The 21,436-nt window shown below is 42.3% G+C and overlaps 1 protein-coding gene across 4 annotated transcripts in view; it reads right to left on the bottom strand.

Annotated features, from left to right (window-relative positions):
- Positions 1–288: 288 nt before the first annotated feature.
- The window catches only part of SARNP (SAP domain containing ribonucleoprotein), a 52,603-nt gene continuing 31,455 nt past the window's right edge, over positions 289–21,436 (bottom strand). The window contains exons 10-12 of one of the 4 annotated variants that reach the window (XM_059081501.2): positions 8,488–8,637; positions 3,667–3,756; positions 289–581 (exon numbers count right to left, since the gene is read on the bottom strand). In XM_059081501.2, coding sequence (XP_058937484.1) covers positions 540–581; positions 3,667–3,756; positions 8,488–8,637 — 282 coding nt within the window. In that variant the 3' untranslated portion in view covers positions 289–539. Of the gene's footprint in view, positions 582–3,666; positions 3,757–8,185; positions 8,246–8,487; positions 8,638–21,436 lie in introns of those variants that run through there. The other 3 variants (XM_059081505.2, XM_059081502.2, XM_059081507.2) reach the window with 3 other exon arrangements.

The following is a 21,436-nucleotide window of genomic DNA, read 5'->3' on the forward strand; positions in this document are numbered from 1 at the left end:
CAGTGTTCTCCCTATCTTATTCCAGTGGGTCATGTCAACCTGCTGAAGCAAAGATTCAGGGTGAAACTTGGCCTCTTCATGGAGGATAAAGAAGTAAAAGGATGCCTGTGAGTATGAGAGAAGGAAATAAATAGGCTTAAAGAGACATACTCAATCCTTTTCCTTGTTCTCTTTTCTAAAGGATAAAGGCATTATGGCTAATTCGCTATAATATTTGCCCCTGAAGCTCTCCTTATCTGGTCTAATCTGGCACTAAGAACTCAAAGGAGCACCTGATAAAACACACTGTTCTTTTTTCTACATTTTTTATTAACAAGCAAAATAATAATTAAAAAACAACAACAACACAACAAAAACCTTAAAGTTGGAACTGCAGTAAGTCAAACTGCTGCTGGAGTTCACGGATGTACCTGAGGTACATGCTCCCTCACTGCAAGGCAGAACCTAGGCACATGACTGTGCATTTAGGTATACATGTGACCAGGAAGAGTCGAAGAGATGGAAACCACTGGAGAATAGAAAGCATCAAAAGCTTTCCATCAGGCAATCCCAAAGCGCTCTGCTCTTTTCCTCTTCTTTGCCTATAAGGAAGAACCAAGAAGAAAAAAATTAGATTGCAAGACAACAGTGGCCTGGGTTCCTGGCTGCTTTAATCCAAACTCACATGGACTGTCACAAGGTCCAAGAAGGAGGGAAAGCCAGGCTTATGCTTGGCAGCCAGAGATTTAATGTCTGAATCTCTCTAGTTATCCAGTTAGAGCTGGTTTGATGGGAAAGGAGAACAAGGAGGGGAGAAGACTGTGGGGAGTAGGGGGTGGGGGAGGGAGAGGAGGAAGAGAATAATGGTAGAAAATGGAAAGATTCCTGAAGGAGAAAAGGCCACTCAGCCTTATAGCAAGTTAGCCTGGAAACAATGGATCCTTCAACAGGCTGGGAAAAGTCTTCCAGTCAGTGGGGAGATGGGAAATTTCAAAGGACAAAAGGTTGACCAATGCTATTTCATGGAGAAGGTGAAGGGGATGCCCTTCTGGGCAGTTAGGCCCAATCAGCAACTATTCCTTCGGCCTCCAAATCCACAAAGAGGCATATAAATCTTCAATGCCAACAGAATAAATGGGGGGTGGGGAGGCCCCAACATGGATCTCTTAAGGGAGGCAGTGTGGGAGAGAGGGCACAAAATGGGTGGGGGGAAGAAAGAGAGAAAGATATTTTTGTTCTGGGAGTGACTCACAAAACACTACTGAGTCCTCACTCTAACCACTGCCCCTAGAAAAGAGGGGGCTTTTTTTTTTTTATTCCATTCACAAAGGAGATTAAAGTTATATTAAAAAGAAAAGCTGAGTGGGACTTCCCTGGCGGTCCAGTAGTTAAGACTCTGCTCTTCCAATGCAGTGGCTGCGGGTTTGATCCCTGGTTGGGGAAACTAAGATCCCACATGCCGTGCATACAAGCCAAGCTCACTTCCACCTGGATTACTGACACAATTCTTTGGTATCACATGAAAGTCATCTGGTTCACATAAACTCCATTAGCCTCAAAAGTTACTACTCCCTTACATATACTAACTCTCCCAATAAAAGCCACTATTCCTTTCTGCTCAACAAAATCCTCATCTGCCTTATCTTGGAGGTCAAATGTACCAACTCAGTGAGCATGTCTGGTCTAATGACAGTTTCCTTGGCAAAGAGGGAGTAATTTTAACTAGAATTAAGACAAGCCTAAGTTTACTTCTAGCTCATCCTGGCAAGTCGGCAAGTAAGCAGCCATTTACTTACAACAGGTAATGCTTTATTCTGAATTAGTAGCACAAAGAAGAATACAAAGTCCTTTAGTTTTTTCATAGTGGAGAATGTAAACTGATCAGATTTTGAAATTTTCAGGGTTTATTACAAGATTGACTCTGCTATTTATTCATAAAGAGATTTTGAGGGCTTCCCTGGTGGTGCAGTGGTTAAGAATCCGCCTGCCAATACAGGGGACGCAGGTTCAAGCCCTGGCCCGGGAAGACCCCACATGCCGCGAGGCAACTGAGCCTGTGTGCCACAAGTACTGAGCCCACACGCCTAGAGCCCGTGCTCTGCAACAAGAGGAGCCACCGCAATGAGAAGCCCACGTACCGCAACGAAGAGTAGCCCCCGTTTGCCGCAACTAGAGAAAGCCCGCGTGCAGCAACAAAGACCCAACGCAGCCAAAAATAAAATAGATAAATAAATAATTTTAAAAAAGATTTTGAGTGTGTCAGGTAATAGAGTTCAGAGGCCATCTCTAGATGTAGATGGAAAGAAGTAAATTTGGATTAAATGGAAGAAGTAACATTTCAAATTCCTCATCAGAAATCTAAGAAATTTCTATAATTCTAAACATAGGCTGCGCAGGGTCTAGGTTGTGGCACGCGGGATCTTCGCTGTCGTGTGCGGGATCTTTGTTGCGGCATGTGGGATCTAGTTATCTGACCAGGGATTGAACCCAGGCCCCCTGCCTTGGGAGCTTGCAGTCTTAACCACTGGACCACCAGAGAAGTCCCTAAACATATTCATTGTTTCAACTGTTCATGTACACCTCTGCTAACGCTTGGTCTCCATTATAGATACTCTCAAACCAGCAAATCAATATTGTCTGTCAATGCTCTGAGCAGTCTGCCAATGCTCAGAGTCTCAATGAATGTTACTCCAGAAAATGCTGGGATATAGATGCACACAAGTCTTAAACAAACAAACAAACAAAAAGCTATTCTTTCATTTTGAGAAACTATCTGTAAATAAAGTGACAAGAACAAGAAGTCTCATTTGAGGACTTCCCTGGCGGTCCAGTGATTAAGACTCTCCGCTTCCAGGGACTTCCCTGGTGGTCCAGTGGGTAAGACTCTATGCTCCCAATGCAGGGGGCCCAGGTTCAATCCCTGGTCAGGGAACTAGAGCCCACATACCACAACTAAAAGATCCCACATGCCGCACAACTATATTTGTGTCTGGGTTGGATATGGCCTTCATTATATGGTGAAAGAAATTTGCTTGGCAGATAAGCAGAAACACTGCTACTTACTGAATACTTGACATTTTACACAGAATCATTTCATGCTTAAAATACCACTTCGAGGTAGGTTTTATTATCTCCACTTTCCAGATGATGAAACTGAGGCTCAGAAAATTACTATAACTTATAAGAAATATAGTAATACTAAGTGGCACAGCCACTTATCCAAGCTTAATTGATTCCAAATCTTGTGCTCTTTCCTACTAGGTTAACTGGCTCTTAATAGTGAATTACATAAGTATATTGATGGAATTCAGTGGGGCCACTTTATCCAGAAAACAGATATCAAGCAAAGGACCAAAAATCTTGTCATTTAGGCACGTAAGAAGTAGGCCAGGGAGGGGCTTCCCTGGTGGCACAGTGGTTGAGAGTCCGCCTGCCGATACAGGGGACACAGGTTCGTGCCCCGGTCCGGGAGGATCCCACATGCCGCAGAACGGCTGGGCCTGTGAGCCGTGGCCGCTGAGCCTGCGCTCTGCAACGGGAGAGGCCACAACAGTGAGAGGCCCGCGTACCGCAAAAAAAAAAAAAAAAAATGAAGTAGGCCAGGGAAATAACAATGTTTCTCCATTCTGTTTGTTTGTCTTCATTTTCCCTTCAAGGGCCCTGTGAAGCATTCCAGGTATATTTTACCTCTGTATCCTCTGTGGTTCCTGTTCCAGCTGAACTTGTGACAATCCCAAATCGCTCCTTCCTCTTTTTCAGCTTCTCATCATCCTCAGACTGTTCAGGGACAAAGAAAAGGGCTGAAACAAGCTATCCCTCCATTCACAAGGTAAATGGGAATGAAATTATAACTTATTCGCTACAATATGCTGGCCAACCTTGTGTCAAGAACTAAGGATCACACCCACAGAAAAAAACAGATAGGAAACTGAATAAGCTAGCATATAGCATATTGTCCCTAGAATGACTAAAAACTTAATGTTAAGTAGGGCTTCAATATTCATAAGACAAGGAGAGTCAAGAAAACAGTAGGAAACACCCATAAAACAAATTTCTGTGCTAAAGAAATTTTTGTAGTTCAGAGATATGGGAAACTGAGGCTTTACTAATAATACCTGCAGGGAGCAGGTTGGTAGAAGGCACCCAAACTATTTGTCGAACACTGCTTACAAGTTCCATTTTCTTGCTAAGGAAGGGAAGGGGAAGGGGGCCAGAGTGGTGTTTCTGAAGAACTTACAAAGAAAGCTAAGTGTTATGAATACCCAGCAAAGTCATAGAAGGCTCTGAAGAGTCTGAAATGATTTTGAAATAAGGAAAAAGCTGCAGTCATCTCTCTGAAAGAGATGCTTTGGACCTTTTCCAAGCATCCAAGAGACTCATGGTGTCTGCCCTGTAATTGGAGAGAATGTTCCAGTATACTATGAACTGGAGCTGGCCATTCTCCTATAGCATTTTAAAGACTGAGCTACTGTTCACATCCAGCACTATTCAATGTCAGAGTCTCATATATATGATATTCTCACCAGGACCTAAACCCTGCCACTTTATTTATCCCACTTTAACAGTTATTTATTTTCTCCTTTTTCACCTTCCCCTCATACCCTGTCACCAGCAATCAAAAGCCCAGCCCTAGGATTAGAAACATCTAAAAGTATGTGGGCTTCCTGGGTGTTTTTTCTCCCCCAAAAGCATTTTCTAGAACTTGACACATCTAGACAAAGATCCTATCTTCTCAGATATCCCAGGGGATCCTCTACTCCATACACACATAATACCCTAATCATGAGCCAGGACAGTTTCTTTGACTTTATTTACAAAAATTAACCAACATAAGGTCAGGTCAAGCGTGTTGAATCAAACTTTTTTTTTTTTTAAACTGGGGTGTAGTTGCTTAAACAAACTTTTGAGCAAGCTTATGTGTGGTGCTCCTGATCTGGATTTTTTTTTTTTAAAACCCAAGAAGTTCATATTCCTGACGTACGTAGGCAGGTTGTGTCTCTGAGTGTCCCAAAAACCAGAGTCAAAAGGAAAGGCAACCAACAGGCCTACAGAGACACAAGAACTTTTAAAATACCTTTACTCTCAATGCTGACCATGGAGCTGCCTTTGTCCCTACGACCACAGGAACCGCCTCTTGGTCAAAAGCAGGGCAGCTATACAGCCTTCTGTGTTCAATCTGTCTAGCTAGCACAGCTCTCTGAACACAGTAGTCAGGAGTACTTTCTCAGCCTTACTTTGGCTCTTTCAGCTTGAGAAACGTTCATTTTCTCGCTTTTGTGCCACCTGCCTTCTAGCAAGTAAGAAAGTAGCTAAGCAAGGTTGGTGGCTATTGAAGGACTGAAGAATCCTACACAAGAGTTATCACTTAATCACAGTGCATTACTAGAATAGAATACTGCCTACATACTTTTTCTGCCTTTTTCATTATAACCATCAGCAAATTCATAGTAGGTACATAATTAATGTCATCTAAACTACTGTAAAACACTAAGCCAGGTTCCAAAGGAAAAAAGTATTCCTGTCTTTAATAATCATAAATTAAAATAATAATGATTATATTATAGCCACTAACATTTGGGTGCTTACTATGTGCCAGGTACTATATGAAGTTCTTTACATTCAGTATCTCATTTAGTTGTTTTAACAATCTTAAACATATCAGGTACCATGACAGATACAGCAGGTCATTTTATAGATAAGAAAACTGAGTCTTTGAGAGATTAAGTAACTTGCCCAAGTCTCACAAATAGTTAAGTGGCAGAGCCAGAAATGGAACCCAAGACATTTTACTCGAGAACCCACTTTCTTAACTTTATCAAAACCTCAGGATCTTACATAAGCACTTTGGAAGAAGAGTAGCAGAATGGAAGTAGTTCTTAATTTCCAAGGGAAGAAGGATCACTAGGATCACTAGGATCCTTAGCTAAAAGTAGTTGTAGGGCTTCTCTGGTGGCGCAGTGGTTAAGAATCCGCCTGCCAATGCAGGGGACACAGGTTCGAGCCCTGGTTCGGGAAGATCCCACATGCCACGGACCAACTAAGCCCGTGCGCCACAACTACTGAGCCTGCGCTCTAGAGCCCGTGAGCCACAACTACTGAGCCCGTGTGTCTAGAGCCCGTGCTCCGCAGCAAGAGAAGCCACCACTCGCTGCAACCTAGAGAAAGCCCACACGCAGCAACGAAGACCCAACGCAGCCAAAAATAAATTAATTAAATTAAAAAAAAAAAAAAGTAGTTGTAAACTACTTCAACAACTTCTACATCACTCAAATGACTGGGTCAATGCAAGGATCCTACCCCCTTTTCTACCATACTATATGCCTCTACTTCATAACTAACTAGGACTCCAATTAGTAATAGTCTCATACTAAAGATTTTCTCAACTCAATTTGTTTCTAACTTTGGCTAATTGGTTATTCCATCTGTTGAACTGTATGAAAAGAATTAGGGTTTCCAATGAACACAGGCCTCACTATATTTTTCCTTACCAAAGTCACTAGGAAGCTTTTCTTGATTTTGTCTACCACCACTAAGATAAAAAGTGAATAAGGGATATAAATGGAGATTTCAAAATGAGAACCTCTATAGAACATTCTAGATGAAAAATTCTCCATTTCATTAAGCTTCCAGGCCAAGTAGGAAACAACTTTAAGGGAAATAAATGGAGCATACCATACCCTTCTTGGGGATAGGCAGGACTAGATTGTATCTTGCTGAACTACCACTATTTACTTTTTTCATTCAATTCAGCGCTAGGGATACTTCAGCACGTTCACATCACAGAGGGAGATGTTACTGCTGAAACCTAGCTATTCTCTCTGCACAAATCTTGGGGCCATTCCCTTCACAAATCTCACCACAAAGCCTACGTCCATTTGGAATGTGTGGCACAGCCTTTCCTCTGGTTCTCTACTTCACTGTATCCCAAAATGGGGAGTTTGACTTCTAAATTAAATTTCCTGTGTTTCTTTTTGAGCTCAAAGGTGAGGAAAGAATGAGGGAGGAAAAGAAGGGGTGGGGTGGGGTCAGATGGATATATTTCTCTAGCCACTATGGCTAGTATCAGAGATTTCCCCTTGAGATTCCTTTTTTAATCCTCTGGTGCCTTCTCCTGGAGATCTAGGCAGAGCATCTGCTCCAAATATACCAGGGGCTCTAGGGGGAAAAAAACAATACAGATGCCCCCACCTCCCACCCCCTATGAAGAGCCTGCCCACCCCTCACCCGCAGAGACCAGCGAGGGTTTTATTTATTTTGTGCATGCCTGCCCTTCTCTCCCTACCCAGTGCCCCTCAGCTCCCCTCCTAAAGCCTCTTTCCTCCTTGCCCTGCAGGGAAAGTGCACAACAGGCCCAGTAAATCAACACAGTTCTAATGATCTCTCTCACTTGACCCTTCTAGCGTGACGGTGTCGCATGGAAACAAACGTACAATAAACTTCACTCCATCTTTAGCTCCTTGCTGACAGGTTTTGATTCATGGGATGGTGAGACCCATCTGAAGGAAATTACCTCGATCAAAATGCATCTCCCTCTGCATTCATCAGGCCAATGCTCCCCCAGGCCATGCTCAAGTGCACAAATGGGGTTGTGCATCTGCAGGCAGCACTGACCCCTATAGCTCAGTGTCATATGCATTTGCAAACCTTTCCCTTCTTCATCCCTCCCCCACTTCCCTCCCACAAACCCTCAACCACTAACAAATCTTTTTTCTTCCCAGGCTTGCTCCCGTGTGGGAAGAATAGTGCTGGAATCTGAAATGCCCTTATTTGCTATCAAGTGAAAACTTCAAAACACACCACTTGCCTCCAAAATCAGAAGAGAAACCTGTCCTCACTGACTAAACACAGGCACTGGATATTCAGATTGATCCATGTACTTCACTTCCCTCATTCTCTCACTCAAGACTTAAACAGCAAGCCAACTAACTGACCGACGCTAATAACTTCAGCATACATGATCCTCACTCCTATCTCCCAGTAACTGCCTTGTTTTTCTTTTCAGAAGTTTGGTCATAAAAACAAGCAAGGGAACTGTGTAAAAGAGGAGAGAGGTCGTATAAGAAGCACAGGGCAGAAAGCATGATATATATTTAATAAAGCCAAATGCCCCCATGAATCACTATCACTGTATTTTCCCATCATGGAATAAGACAGATCCTAACTGAACCTTTCAGAAGACATCTTCAACTTCTCAAAATTCACTTTTCTTCTTGTTTCCCTTTCACATTTGGCAAATCCTTGGACAATATAAAGAAAATGATACCTGCTGAAAGAAAAGACAGAGACATTCCAGGTTGCCCCAAGATACAAATTACATGTGTGAAAGTGCTTAGTACATAGGAACTATCATATAAGTATTCAATAAATGTTAGCCATTATTTCTATTGCTTCCTTCTGGTCCTTGAAACAAAGGCTGAGACCACCAACAGAATTTTGAAACTAACAATGTCATTCATTCTTCTACACTACAAGTGAAGTCATCAAAAGTTGTCAAGAAACAGACATTACCAAGGCAACAAGGAAATTCCCTTCAGTTGCGAGGCAAACGATATTTGGAAAGAGGATCAGATTTAAGGTTAAAGTGTAGCAGAACAGTAACTCAGCAAAACCACAGTCTTCTCCATCAGGTACTATTAACCATCTTCTCTTTCTGGGACCCTAAAAAAAAAAAACTATGCTGTCAGGCTTTACCTGATATCAACATCCCAAACAATTAATGACTACAAAACCAGATATCTATATAAGGTAATCTCCAAGGGAACTAAGCAAGGATCCAACCTCTAACTCTGTAGACCCAATTCCAGGTACTCTAAAGGCCCCTGAGGAATTGCTTTCACTGAATTACACAACATCAGTTTCTATCAACACTGTCAATAACACTGAAACCATAAAATTAAACCATTCATCCACTAGTCATTCAAATAACCACTGAGAGCCTACTTTGGGTCAGGCACTGTTTTCTGGCATTGGGAATAGAGAGGTGAATAAGACAAAAATCTTTAACCTCATAGGGCTTATGAATTCACAACTGAATGACTATAAAAATGTGTGCCATTGTTCATTACATTACTGCATTATGAGGACTCATGGGGAAATTTTCTTTCTGATTCCCAGACCCCAAATAATTATGCTTTTGCTGAGCAACTTGTTAGTTTTACCTTTTGAACGCTGTGAATCACTGTAAACGGTACAATTGTGTTTTCCTCTTTCTACTGACTGCTATAAAGTTTGGAGCAAAATGTGTGGCCTGTCCCTGGCAAGTGGTTTTGAAAATATTTCTATTAGAAAGGAGAGGCCAGAAGTATTGAGGTGAGAGAGAAACATGAGATCAAGAGACGGAGATCAGTGAATTCCTGGCGGTCCAGTGGTGACTTGGGACTTTCACTGCCAAGGCCTGTGGTTCAATCCCTGTTTGGGGGAACTAAGATCCGCAAGCCGTGTGGTGTGGCATGGCAAAAAGAGAGAGAGACAGAGACAGAAACAGAGACAGAGACAGAGACAGAGAGAGAGAGAGATGGAGATCAAACACCCAGATCCAGAGGCAGAAACTTAGAAGACAAGATGACATAAAGTCACAAGGTTGGTGTTGGTCCTTTAAGAACTTATTCCTCTCTAAATACAATGGGATTAATTTAAAAAAAAACCAAAAACCTCAGTGCCCCAAGAAGGAAAAGGAGAGGGAACTGAAGTACAAAGTTATAGCTCGAAATTTTAAATTAAGGAAGGGCTCTTGTCAGTGGTTTCCATGGCATATACACTGTAGCCAGGAATTAAGTCCCAAGTGGAAGATCAGCTGCAACAAGTGGCAGCGTGAATATCACACAGATGCTTCCTAAAGTGATTGCCTCTTTTTATGGCAAAGAGTACCATAGATAAAATCTCTACCCAGGGACTTCCCTGGTGGTCCAGTGGGTAAGACTCCATGCTCCCAATGCAGGGGGCCCGGGGTCGATCCCTGGTCAGGGAACTAGATCTCGCATGCCACAACTAAGACCCGGCGCAGCCTAAATAAATGCATGCATGCATGAATGAATGATTAATTAATTAATTTTATAAAATAAATGAAATAAAATCTCTACCCAAAATGGAGTTCCAGCTTTACCTTCCAAACCCAACTTGTGTCTTCAAGATTCAAATTCAGGGGAACATTTTTCAAAACTTACTAATTTTATCCTGAATACAATAAAGAATACTGCTTCAAGCTTAGTGTGCTAGGGTTATTTGCTCTGCCAAAAGGAGTCCACTCTGATTTAATTAGCACCCCATGGGCTATGCTAAAGCATTCACCTTTTTTTGTTTTTTTGCTTTAAAATTTACTTATTTATTTTAAAAAATAAATTTATTTATTTTCGGCTGCGTTGGGTCTTTGTTGCTGCGTGCAGGCTTTCTCTAGTTGCAGCAAGCGGGGGCTACTCTTCGTTGTGGTGTGTGGGCTTTTCACTGTGGTGGCTTCTCTTGTTGCGGAGCACGGGATCTAGGCGCGCGGGTTTCAGTAGTTGTGGCTCATGGGCACTCCTAGAGAGCACAGGCTCAGTAGCTGTGGCACATGAGCTTAGTTGCTCCACGGTATGTGGGATCTTCCCAGACCAGGGCTCGAACCCGTGTCCCCTGCATTGGCAAGCAGATTCTTAACCACTGCGCCACCAAGGAAGTCCTATTTATTTGTTTTTATTTTTGGCTGTGTTGGGTCTTTGTTGCTGTGCGCGGGCTTCTCACTGCAGTGGCTTCTCTTGTTGCAAAGCACAGGCTGTAGGCTTGCGGGCTTCAGTAGTTGTGGTGCGTGGGCTCAGTAGTGTGGCTTGCAGGCTCTTGAGTGCAGGGTCAGTAGCTGTGGCGCACGGGCGTAGTTGCTCCGCGGCATGTGGCATCTTCCCGGGTCAGGGCTCGAATCCATATCCCTTGCATTGGCAGGCAGATTCTTAACTGCTGCGCCACCAGGGAAGCCCAAGCATTCACCTTTTTCAATCTTATTACCAGTGCCACTCTGATCACAGAGATAAAGTAGAAGAAACAAAACAGTGACCCAAATGTAACCAAGCTTATGTAGGGAATTTGAACTCAGTAAATCCCAAAACACAAAGCAAGAGTATTTACTGAATTCAAATAAAAGATATCCTCACTGTTCTTATAGGAGACCAAAAGAATTAACCAAGCCAGGTATTTTTTCTGGTCAGTACAACGAGCTCACTCACATCATTCCTTCTTACACTATGTATGAGAAGCAGAAATTCCAATCTACACAATTCAGTCACAGGTATCCTTACAAGTAGAAAGGGACATTTCAGGGAAGCTTAGGTACTGCTGAGTTGGAGTTGGCCCTTCTCCTATAGCTGTTTTAATGACTGAGCTATTGCCCACATCCAACACTGTTCAATGTGTAAGAGTCTCATATATATTTCCCAACAGGACCTAAACCATGCCACTTTATTTATCCTACTTTAACAGTTATTTTCTCAGAAGTCTTTTCCCTGGAGTGATGGAAGAGAGGTTGATAGTGAGCTACGGATTTATCGGTTTGCAAAAAACAAACAAACAAAACCCCAAATAATTGCCTCCTTTTGTAATTGAATTACCATACTAAGATGTTAATAGTTCTCAGGCCAATCTGATTTTCCAAGGGAATGTAAGGTAAAAGTGAGGCAAAAAGGAAGACAGGGAGCCTTCTGGTGACTTTCCCAACTTTTGCTGCCACGTGACTGATGGCAGGATGAAAAGCAGTGCCTGGGGGCTTTCAGGCAATGGTAGATTAATAATGACATGGCCTTGACTTCCCAGAGGTAAAGGTTATGAAACACTCCAGGGTGAGTGGGCTTCTAATTTCATACTCTCAGGGTGAATGACAGCAACTGATGGTTTTTCTCTCAGAAACACTTTAATGCTTAAACACACAGCTGTCACCTCCCTGCCCCAGTTTCTGAAATTCATTTGAACATGTTTATTCCTCAGCCTTTATGCCAGCCAGACCACAGAATACGAGGTGGTCCTAAAGACCAATGCACAGAGCCTAAGCAGGACTAAAGGTGAAGGACTGGACTAGCAGAGGGTCTAGTCCATCATCTTAGCACATGCAGAGTGAAGAGATACTCCAATACCGCCACACATAACACACCTCCCAGGACAACAATCTTACCTACTCTCAACAATCTTTTAACTGTTGAGATCGGATTCAACCTTCTAGAGCCAGAAGGATGCCAGGAACTGTAAAGCAACACCAGAATTAGAGACTACCAGGAACTGTATCTCCTCCTATCTTTACAGTATTTGAAGCCCCAGTACACAGTCAGCTCAGAACCAAACACTATTCTGAGTCACTAGCTCCCATCACTTCTTCTCTCTTGTCCAAATCAAGCTTCTTCCCCAACCCCCACTCTTGTCCAAAACCAGAGGAGGTCGTCTCGGTCTTGCTCTAGCTGATTGTAGGACAAAGCAAGGAAGGTGGAGGAAATGAAGGCTTCACACTTGAGACCCCTGGAAACCAAGTTTCTATTAAAAGTCCCCATCTCCCTCCCTTAAACGTCAGGAAGCTTCTGCTTTTAAGGATAAGCGATGCAGAGCTTGGCAGAAATGTCAAGAAGTCAATAGAGGGAAGCTAAAACCTTCTGAGGGGAGGTGAATTCTGTCTTAGCCAAAATATACAGAGAATGAAGGACAACAGTTACCTGAGCATTCAGAAATTTACAATGAGTACTAGGAAAGCAGATTCTTTTCACCTGACATATTTTAAAATGCAGATTTCTGGCTTCGCCCCAACCTAATAAATCTGTATCTCAAAAGGAAGAGCCTAGAGAACCATAAGGGACCCCAGTGACCCTTATGTGCAGCAACAGTTGAGAATAATTGCAAATAGCTTCGAGACAGTATAGACCAAAAAACCAAACCAAACAAACAAACCCTCACAAAAACCCAAGAGGCTGCTACTCCACTCCAACTTTTCCCCCAAAGCACTAGGGGCCTTCCAAAAAAGCTTATGCTTCTACAAACAGGTTATCTCAGCTGCAGGAACGTGAAGGGGAAAAGAAAGCTATTAAGGAATCACAGCTGGCTCTAAGGCACACCTGTCTTGCTGCCTTCCTAGAATTCAAATAGAGGAACAGAAACTCTTTTACCAGGGGAGTTCAATACAGGAAGAACATGCCAAAGCAAGATCCGGGAACACTTCAAATATGTGGAGAAAAGAGAGAGGCAACCAGGTTCAAGCACACAAAGGTATTTTTTTTCCTCTATAGAACTGATATAGAGAAAGAGGGAGGGTATCAATAAAGTGGAGAACAGACGGGGGAACAGACAGCTTTTGTCTTAAGGCTCATGTGTTTTACTTGAACATTTAGAGCACTAAACAGGTCCATCATATAAAACCTCGAATCTTGTGAGTCTGTTCATTTCCAGTTGCTCTTCCTCCTGAAACATTTCATACCCAAGGTGAGCATGACTGAAAATTCTGAAATTGCCCCCCTCTACTCTACCTAAATAAACTCTTCACCCAATAAATACTTTCTAACATCCAGACACCAAGCATTTCAAATATAATCTCCATCTCAATAAGATATCTTGGGGCTTCCCTGGTGGCACAGTGGTTGGGAGTCCACCTGCCGATGAAGGGGATACGGGTTCGTGCCCCAGTCTGGGAAGATCCCATGTGCTGCGGAGCGGCTGGGCCCGTGAGCCGTGGCCGCTGAGCCTGCGCGTCCGGAGCCTGTGCTCCGCAATGGGAGAGGCCACAACAGTGAGAGGCCCGCACACTGCAAAAAAAAAAAAAAAAAAAAAAAAAAGATATCTTCATTGGTAGGGATTTAAAGATTCAATACGTGATATAAAATCCAAATGTGGAACCCTCTGAAAATACATTTCTATACCTATCCTAACAATCTGCTCTGGGGATGAGAAGGTAAAAATGGATTAAAATACTATCTTTAAAAATATGAGAAAAGAGTAGCAAAGGAAAAGGAAGGGAGGAAAGGAGTTAACATTTTCTAGATCTTAACAAGGGACCTCAGATTTTGTTAAAAACAGGGACTTTGCTAGTTTGTAAAAATCACTACCAAGTATCCTCCTATAAAACATCTCACGATCTGATGCCCTGTCTCATTCCCATCTGCAACTTCAAAATCTATAGGATTTTATTTGACCTGTTTCAGCTTTCAGGCATAAAAAACAACTTTACTATATTAGTGAGTACATAAGAGAATGAACTATTGTTATTATTAAACCTTACTTGAACCAAACCCATATGTATTCTTTAAAATGTTACCTCTCCTTATCAGTGTCAGCCTAACAAACAGTATTACTCAAGTATGAGTCTCTCAAGTATTAAAATACATCTTAAACATTCCTATACTGCTACTGCTCTCACATCATGAGGAGCGTTTGAACACCAAAATTTCATACCCCCCCAAAATTAATAACACAAACACAAACCAAAACAACAACAACAAAACACCCCACACTTTTTCCTCCCATACAGATTTTGAAGGATGGATAGACTTGGATTCAAAGAGTTGGCTCACATTTCACCATAGCTAGGGAGAGTATCTGGAGTGATCAGACAGATACTGCTCTGCTTAGAGAGCCAGCTAGCTACTGGTCACCTCAAAATTAGACATACAACTAGATATACAATCATATATGATTTACAGGTGGGTTTTAAAAACCTTACATGCTAAGAGTCTAAGAGTGGCACTTTTTAAAAAACTGGCAGGGCTTCCCTGGTGGCGCAGTGGTTGAGAATCTGCCTGCTAATGCAGGGGACACAGGTTCGAGCCCTGGTCTGGGAGGATCCCACATGCCATGGAGCAACTAGGCCCGTGAGCCACAACTACTGAGCCTGCGCGTCTGGAGCCTGTGCTCCACAACAAGAGAGGCCGCGATAGTGAGAGGTCCGCGCACAGCGATGAAGAGTAGCCCCCGCTTGCCACAACTAGAGAAAGCCCTCGCACAGAAACGAAGACCCAACACAGCAAAAATAAATAAATTAATTAATAAACTCCTACCCCCCCCCCCCAAAAAAAAAAAAAAAAAAACTGGCACTCAGGGACTATCCTGACAGTCCAGTGGTTTAGACTCCATGCTTCCAATGCAGGGGGCACAGGTTCAATCCCCGGTCGGGGAACTAAGATCCCACATGCCGTGCAGCTCAGCCAAACATTTTTTTTAAAAAAATAAATAAAAATAAAAACTGGCACTCAGAGAATGACCCCACCCCAAGAACTTGGTTGGCAAAAACAGGTGAAGGTTTTTAAAAGTAAAACAGACTCAACAGAATGCAGTATCCCCTTCCTTTTCCAGGGTATGTTTACTCTTGGGGCAAAGACTAAGGGGGTCCACAGAGAGGCATAAAACTTGTTTTTTTATCGAAGTCATCAATTCTGACATGTAAGAAGAAGGAATGCAAAGACATTACTGGGGGCGGGGTATCAAGCAGAGGAAACAGAAAAACAGAGTAAGTTTTTTTTCTTACTACAAACTTTTGTGCCTCTAGTTCTTTAGATTCAAACTCAATGAATGAAATCAGAGAGAGAAAAAGAAATGAAATGGTACAAGATCCTAGTGGTCTCAACCACATACCTTAAGGAAATATAAACCCTCTATCACAAACTTCTCAAAGATCCAATTCATAGTGAACAGAGCAAAACACCAGCCACAAATGCTGATATAGCACCAAAAATTTTATCTTGCTTCCCCCAATTTTTAAAGTTTTCCCTCTAAAGTGGTCAATTTATATTCCTAACATTTTTTTGTCCAACTTTTTTCTCAACCACGGCCAGGTAAAAAGTATGTGTTTGAGGTTTAGGGTATAGAGGGAGGGTAGAAGTTGAGCAAAGAAAAACCAGATTCCTATTTCTCTAGCTAAAATTAGAATACATTTTCAACAGCCCTGGGCAGGAGAGAAAAATTCCATTCTGCCTCTTTGCTCTTCCAAATTCCTATAGCCAAGTGGTTCAACAGCAGTTGAATGGCACACATAATGACATCATTGACTGGAATCATAATAGAAGGGAGTGAGAAGAGCGGGTGTGGGGGGGAAGCAGGAAGGGAGGGAGGTAAAGATGTATTTGTGTTACAGACAAAAGACAAGTTCTGTTCCTCAGCAAGGACAAATGAAGAACCAGATGAAGGGATAAACTGAGGTCAGAGAGTATTCCCTATTGTTTCCTCTTTAAACTGCTCCTTCACCACTCCTTCAAGGTTTGTTCCAGTGGATGAGTATAGAAACAGCAGCGTATGTGTTTTTATCTTAGAGGAGAAGGTAGAAGAAAAAAAAAAAAGCCAAATATTTATTTTCAAATTATTATGAATTAAGAAGGGGATTTAAAGGACTGGTTAGATTTTAGTTGGGCCCTAAAATGCTCCCAGAAATGTTGAGGACTATGTGGGGTTGGGTCTTGGCTTTTCTGAAATTCATCTTCTCTGACAGCCACTCTCAATTGCCATCTCTATCTACTATATAACCTGTTCTTATCGTCTTTTCTTGTTGGTTAATATAAGTTAAAATAATACAATTTTTCAAGTGGAAGAAGCATTTTTGGGGAAAATGACAATCTAGGATGAAGGAGGACGGGAGGGAAATTTCCCCCCAAAGCCCTTTATCAATGAAATACGACGACTGAGAGGATCTACACTGAAGTTTTTTCCATCTGCAATGCTACTACCTGCATTTTTCTTGGTCTCATGGGGCACCATGAGAAAAGGAAATAGAGAATTAAGTGTTGCCCTTGGCCTAAGTACCGCTGCTTGAATATATGTGGTTGGAAAGAACCCAAACCTATTCAGCATGCTACTTTTCCTGGGATCTAAATCTTCTACCCCTTTAAAAAATATTCTACAAAACTCCTCACCATAGCTTATGGTTCCTCAGGTCCTTACAGTTCCATGTTGACAATGTCCTATGCACAGTCCCAAAGTTCTTCCTTTGGAACAGGTTCGTATATACATGCCTAAACTAGTTAACAAATCCCAATTATATACCCTCTGAGAAGGCTGGTGACCAAATTTTTTTGTGTGACCATGCCACGCAGCTTGCAGGATCTTAGTTCCCCAATGAGAGACTGAACCCGGGCCTGCTGCAGTGGAAGCTCAGAGTCCTAATGACTGGGCCACTAGAGAATTCCCTCAACTTCTAAATCTAGACTGTAGGGGCTTCCCTGGAGGCGCAGTGGTTAAGAATCCGCCTGCCAATGCAGGGGACACGGGTTTGAGCCCTGGTGTGGGAAGATCCCACATGCTGTGGAGCAACTAGGCCCATGCGCCACAACTACTGAGCCTGCGCGCTGCAACTACTGAAGCCCGCACGCCTAGAGCCCGTGCTCCGCAACAAGAGAAGCCAGTGCAATAAGAAGCCAGCGCAACGCAATGAAGAGTAGCCCCCGCTTGCCAGAACTAGAGAAAGCCCGCACGCAGCAACAAAGACCCAACACAGCCAAAAATAAATTAAATAAATAATTTTTAAAAAAGAAAGTAAATCTATAGTGTGAACTTCCTTCTTTCCATATCCCACTAACCTCTGTACCAAAACCCACTGCTGAAGGGAAGAAACAAACATTCTTCATTTATTTCAGATGGTGGACGGGAAACTTGATAGAAACAAATAGGCCTTCCAGAAGAGAGTGAATGGAGACAAGCCATAATGAAATTTGTGTGCTAGAACAGGGGTCCCCAAATCCCTGGACCATAGACCAGTACTGGTCCACAGTCTGTCAGGAACTGGGCCGCAGAGCAGGAGGTGAGCGGCGAGCTAGCAAGCAAAGCTTTATCTGCCGCTCCCCATTGCTTCCATCACCCCCTGAACCACCCCTACCCTCCTCCCACCCACACCCACCTCGGCCATGGAAAAATTGTCTTCCACGAAACCGGTCCCTGGTGCCAAGAAGGTTGGTGACCTCTATGACAGAAGACACTTGTGCCCTCCTGTGCTTGGAACTGACTTTGTCCCAACTTCCTCTTTGATATCTCAACACATTTCAGTGACAAGCTCCTCAAAAACAATAGGTCCAATGTCTCTCTCACTCTGAAGTGGTCCATCCCCAAGAAATGGTGAGCAAAAATATACAATTATACGAAAGGTTCATGAAACTAATCACTGCAGCCACCCGAGACTCTTCTAGCTACCAGCCTCAGCAATAAGAAGATAGTCAGTGGAGGAATAATTTGTTTTCAACCTTTTTACCAATATATTCTAACACTGTGTATCACAGAACATTCATCAAGGAAGAAAACTGGCAAAAAGCACAAATATGGAAAAAGTAGCCTTTAGGGTTTACAGGCCCCTTAAGATAACTCATTAGGATAGTTACCTATATGAAGAACTACAAGTAGGGAAAACTCAGTAATATCCTAGTAGAGAAGTAAAGAAGATGTACTAACATCAACATTTACTACTACTAGTCAAGAATCAAGAAGCAGTAACACATGCCCCTCACATTCTTGGGAAGGGAGAAAAGTATAAACCACACTCCAGTTTTCTGCTTAGTGCCTGGGCCTGGTGTTTTTGTTTGTGTTTCTTTGTAATACTTACCTAGCTGGATTTCCTATAACTTCCTCAAATATCAAGTTTCACTTTCCCAAATGTGTCAATGTTTGAAAACAAACAAAAAATCCAACCCATGCAGATTAGCTACATCAGTTAACAATACATCTCTAAGCCCAGACCTAGTTTCTACCAAAACTAATGTCCTTTGACCATCATATATTAATTGAGCTAGCTTCCCATCTATTTCCCTTACCCATTCCTTTTAGAGATGAATTTCTTATGTGCCAGGCCAAGTCCTTCACCAAGAGGACTGACCCAAACACTACTTCTCTTGGGAGGCATGGAAAACTGACAGAGAAAAAGAAACAACCAGTTAAGCACAAGACTGAAAACTTAGCTGGTGATCAATCAGAACCAACCAGGCAGAGGTTATTTATCTGGGTTTTGTTTTGTCTGAGGAGGTGGGAGGTTTCTCAGCCCACAGTCACTATGAAGCTTATAGGAGAAAAGGCATGCCATTTTATCCTCAAATAGTCCAAAGAGTTGGAGGGGACAATGTACAGCCTCTTGTGTAAAAAATGTCTATAAATGCCAGTGCCATTCTTTGCCCTGTCACTTCCCATTATCCTAAACCAACAGGATTCTATTTACTGAGACTTGAGCTGGAAACATGGACAGACAGGTCGTTTTCTTGGGCAGGGGGAGAGAGGGAAGATGGTTGGGGGGGAGCCACATTTCTTGAAGTTTCTGTGTACAGCCTAATGTGTACAGTATACTAGTGGAGTTGAAAAGTGAAATATATGAGCAGTCATGCAAAAGTTAGCCAAGGAAGAAGAGCAGAAATTCGATACCCTCACATTTATAATATGCTGAAGCCGTATATCTAAAATATGAAGAGGAGACGGTCAGATTGTGACAGTTAAAAAAAAATCTGTCACAAATACTATGGCTCACTCCTCTCACACATTCTCTCTTTATCATATCCACTGGTATGCAGCAGAATCTACTGAAGAGAAACCATGATGCAACGAGGGCCTTAAGCTGGATCAAGCAAACACAAACTCCATGCAATGAGGTGACAGAGAGTGGGTCTCTCTCATTGCCCCTTTTAGGATACTAGGATGAAGAAGAGGTATCTTCACATCACCTATTAACCTCCACTATTTGCACCATATCTAACTGAATAAAATCTGTGCCTGGAGAACTGTAAAACTTAAAGACAGATGACCAAATTACACAGGAGGAGGCTATACTGGGACCCAGGACCCCAGGATGAGGTGGACATAATTGTGCTGCTCTGGCTGTTCCATAAATACAAATTTAATCATATCACTAACCTCTGGCCAAGCAAATACTAGGTAGCAAATCACCTCTGGTGATAGAGAACTGTTAAACACAGGACTCTGAACAAAGCAACTCTTACTGAGAACGCAGCCAGTTGCAATTTCATGATTTGGGTCTAGAACACTAAGTTCTAGAAAAAAAGTTACTTGAAAAAAAGAACATTTCCTCTTCTTATCTCTTATTCCCTTTCCTCCAATTTCTCTCCTCCTACAAATTCACTCTGAAACTGCTTATATTCTACAAGTACTAAAAAAATTCTGGGCTATGGAAACAGTGATCCAAACAGGTGGTCTGATAAAGGATTTCTATGCTACTTCCAAGTATGAAAGCTGTGTGGGAGACATAAGCTAGACTTGAGCTGTCCAATACACATGTGGCTACTTAAATTTAAAAAAATTAAAAATTCAGCTCCTAGTCACGCTAGCTATTGTGTGACTATACTGATCATTAGCCGCATGTGACTACTGATCACATTTCAGGTGATCAATAACCACATGTGGCTATTGACTAGTGTATAGGTATACCTTGTTTCATTGTGCTTCGACTTATTGTACTTCACAGATATTGTACTTTTCACAAACTGAAGGTCTGCAGCAACCCTATGTTGAGCAAGTCTACTGGAGCCATTTTTCCAACAGCATTTGCTCACTTCATGTCTGTGTCACATTTTCATAATTCTTACAACATTTCAAACTTTTTCATCATTGTTATTATATGTGTTATGACAATCTGTGCTCAGTGATCTTTGCTGTTACTACTGTAATTGTTTGGGGGCACCACAAGCCATGCCCATAAAAGACAGAGAACTTAATCAATAAATGTGTGTGCTCTGACTGCTCCACCAACCGGCTGTTCCCATCTCCCTCTTCTCGGGCCTCCCAATTTCCTGAGACACAACAATATGGAAATGAGGCCAATTAATAATCCTACAATGCTGTTTAACTGTTCAAGTGAAAGGAAGAGTTGTACATCTCTCACTTTAAATCAAAAGCTAGAAAGGCATGTCAAAAGCTGAGAGGGGCCAAAAGCTAGGCCTCTTGTACCAAACAGTTAGCCAAGATGTGAATGCAAAGAACAAGTCCTTGAAGGAAATTAAAAGTGTTACTGCAACGAACATTAGAAAGAGAAGAGAAACAGCCTTATTGCTAATGTGAAAAAAAGTTTAAGTGGTCTGGATAGAAGATCAAACCAGCCATAACATTCCCTTAAATCAAAGCCTAATCCAGAGGAAGGCGCTAACTCTCTTCAATTCTACAAAAGCTGCTGAAGAGAGGTGAGAAAGCTGCAAAAGTCTGAAGCTAGCAGAGCTGGGTTCCTGAGGTTTAAGGAAAGAAGCCACTTCCATAACATAACAGTGTAAGGTGAAGCAGCAAGTGCTGATGTAGAAGCTGAAGCAAGTTGTCCAGATCTCGTTAAGATAATTAATGAATCATAGGTGGCTACACCAAACAACAGATTTTCAATATAGATGAAACAGCCTTATATTGGAAGAAGGTGCCATCTAGGATAATGCCTGGCTTCAAAGCTTCAAAGGACAGGCTGACTCCCTTGTTAGGGGCTAATGCAGCTGGTGACTTTAAGTTGGAGCTAATGCTCATTTACCATTCTGAAAATCCTAGGGCTCTGCCTGTGTTCTATAAATGGAACAAC

This window comes from Kogia breviceps, chromosome 12, assembly GCF_026419965.1.
Source record: "Kogia breviceps isolate mKogBre1 chromosome 12, mKogBre1 haplotype 1, whole genome shotgun sequence".
NCBI lineage: Eukaryota > Metazoa > Chordata > Mammalia > Artiodactyla > Physeteridae > Kogia > Kogia breviceps.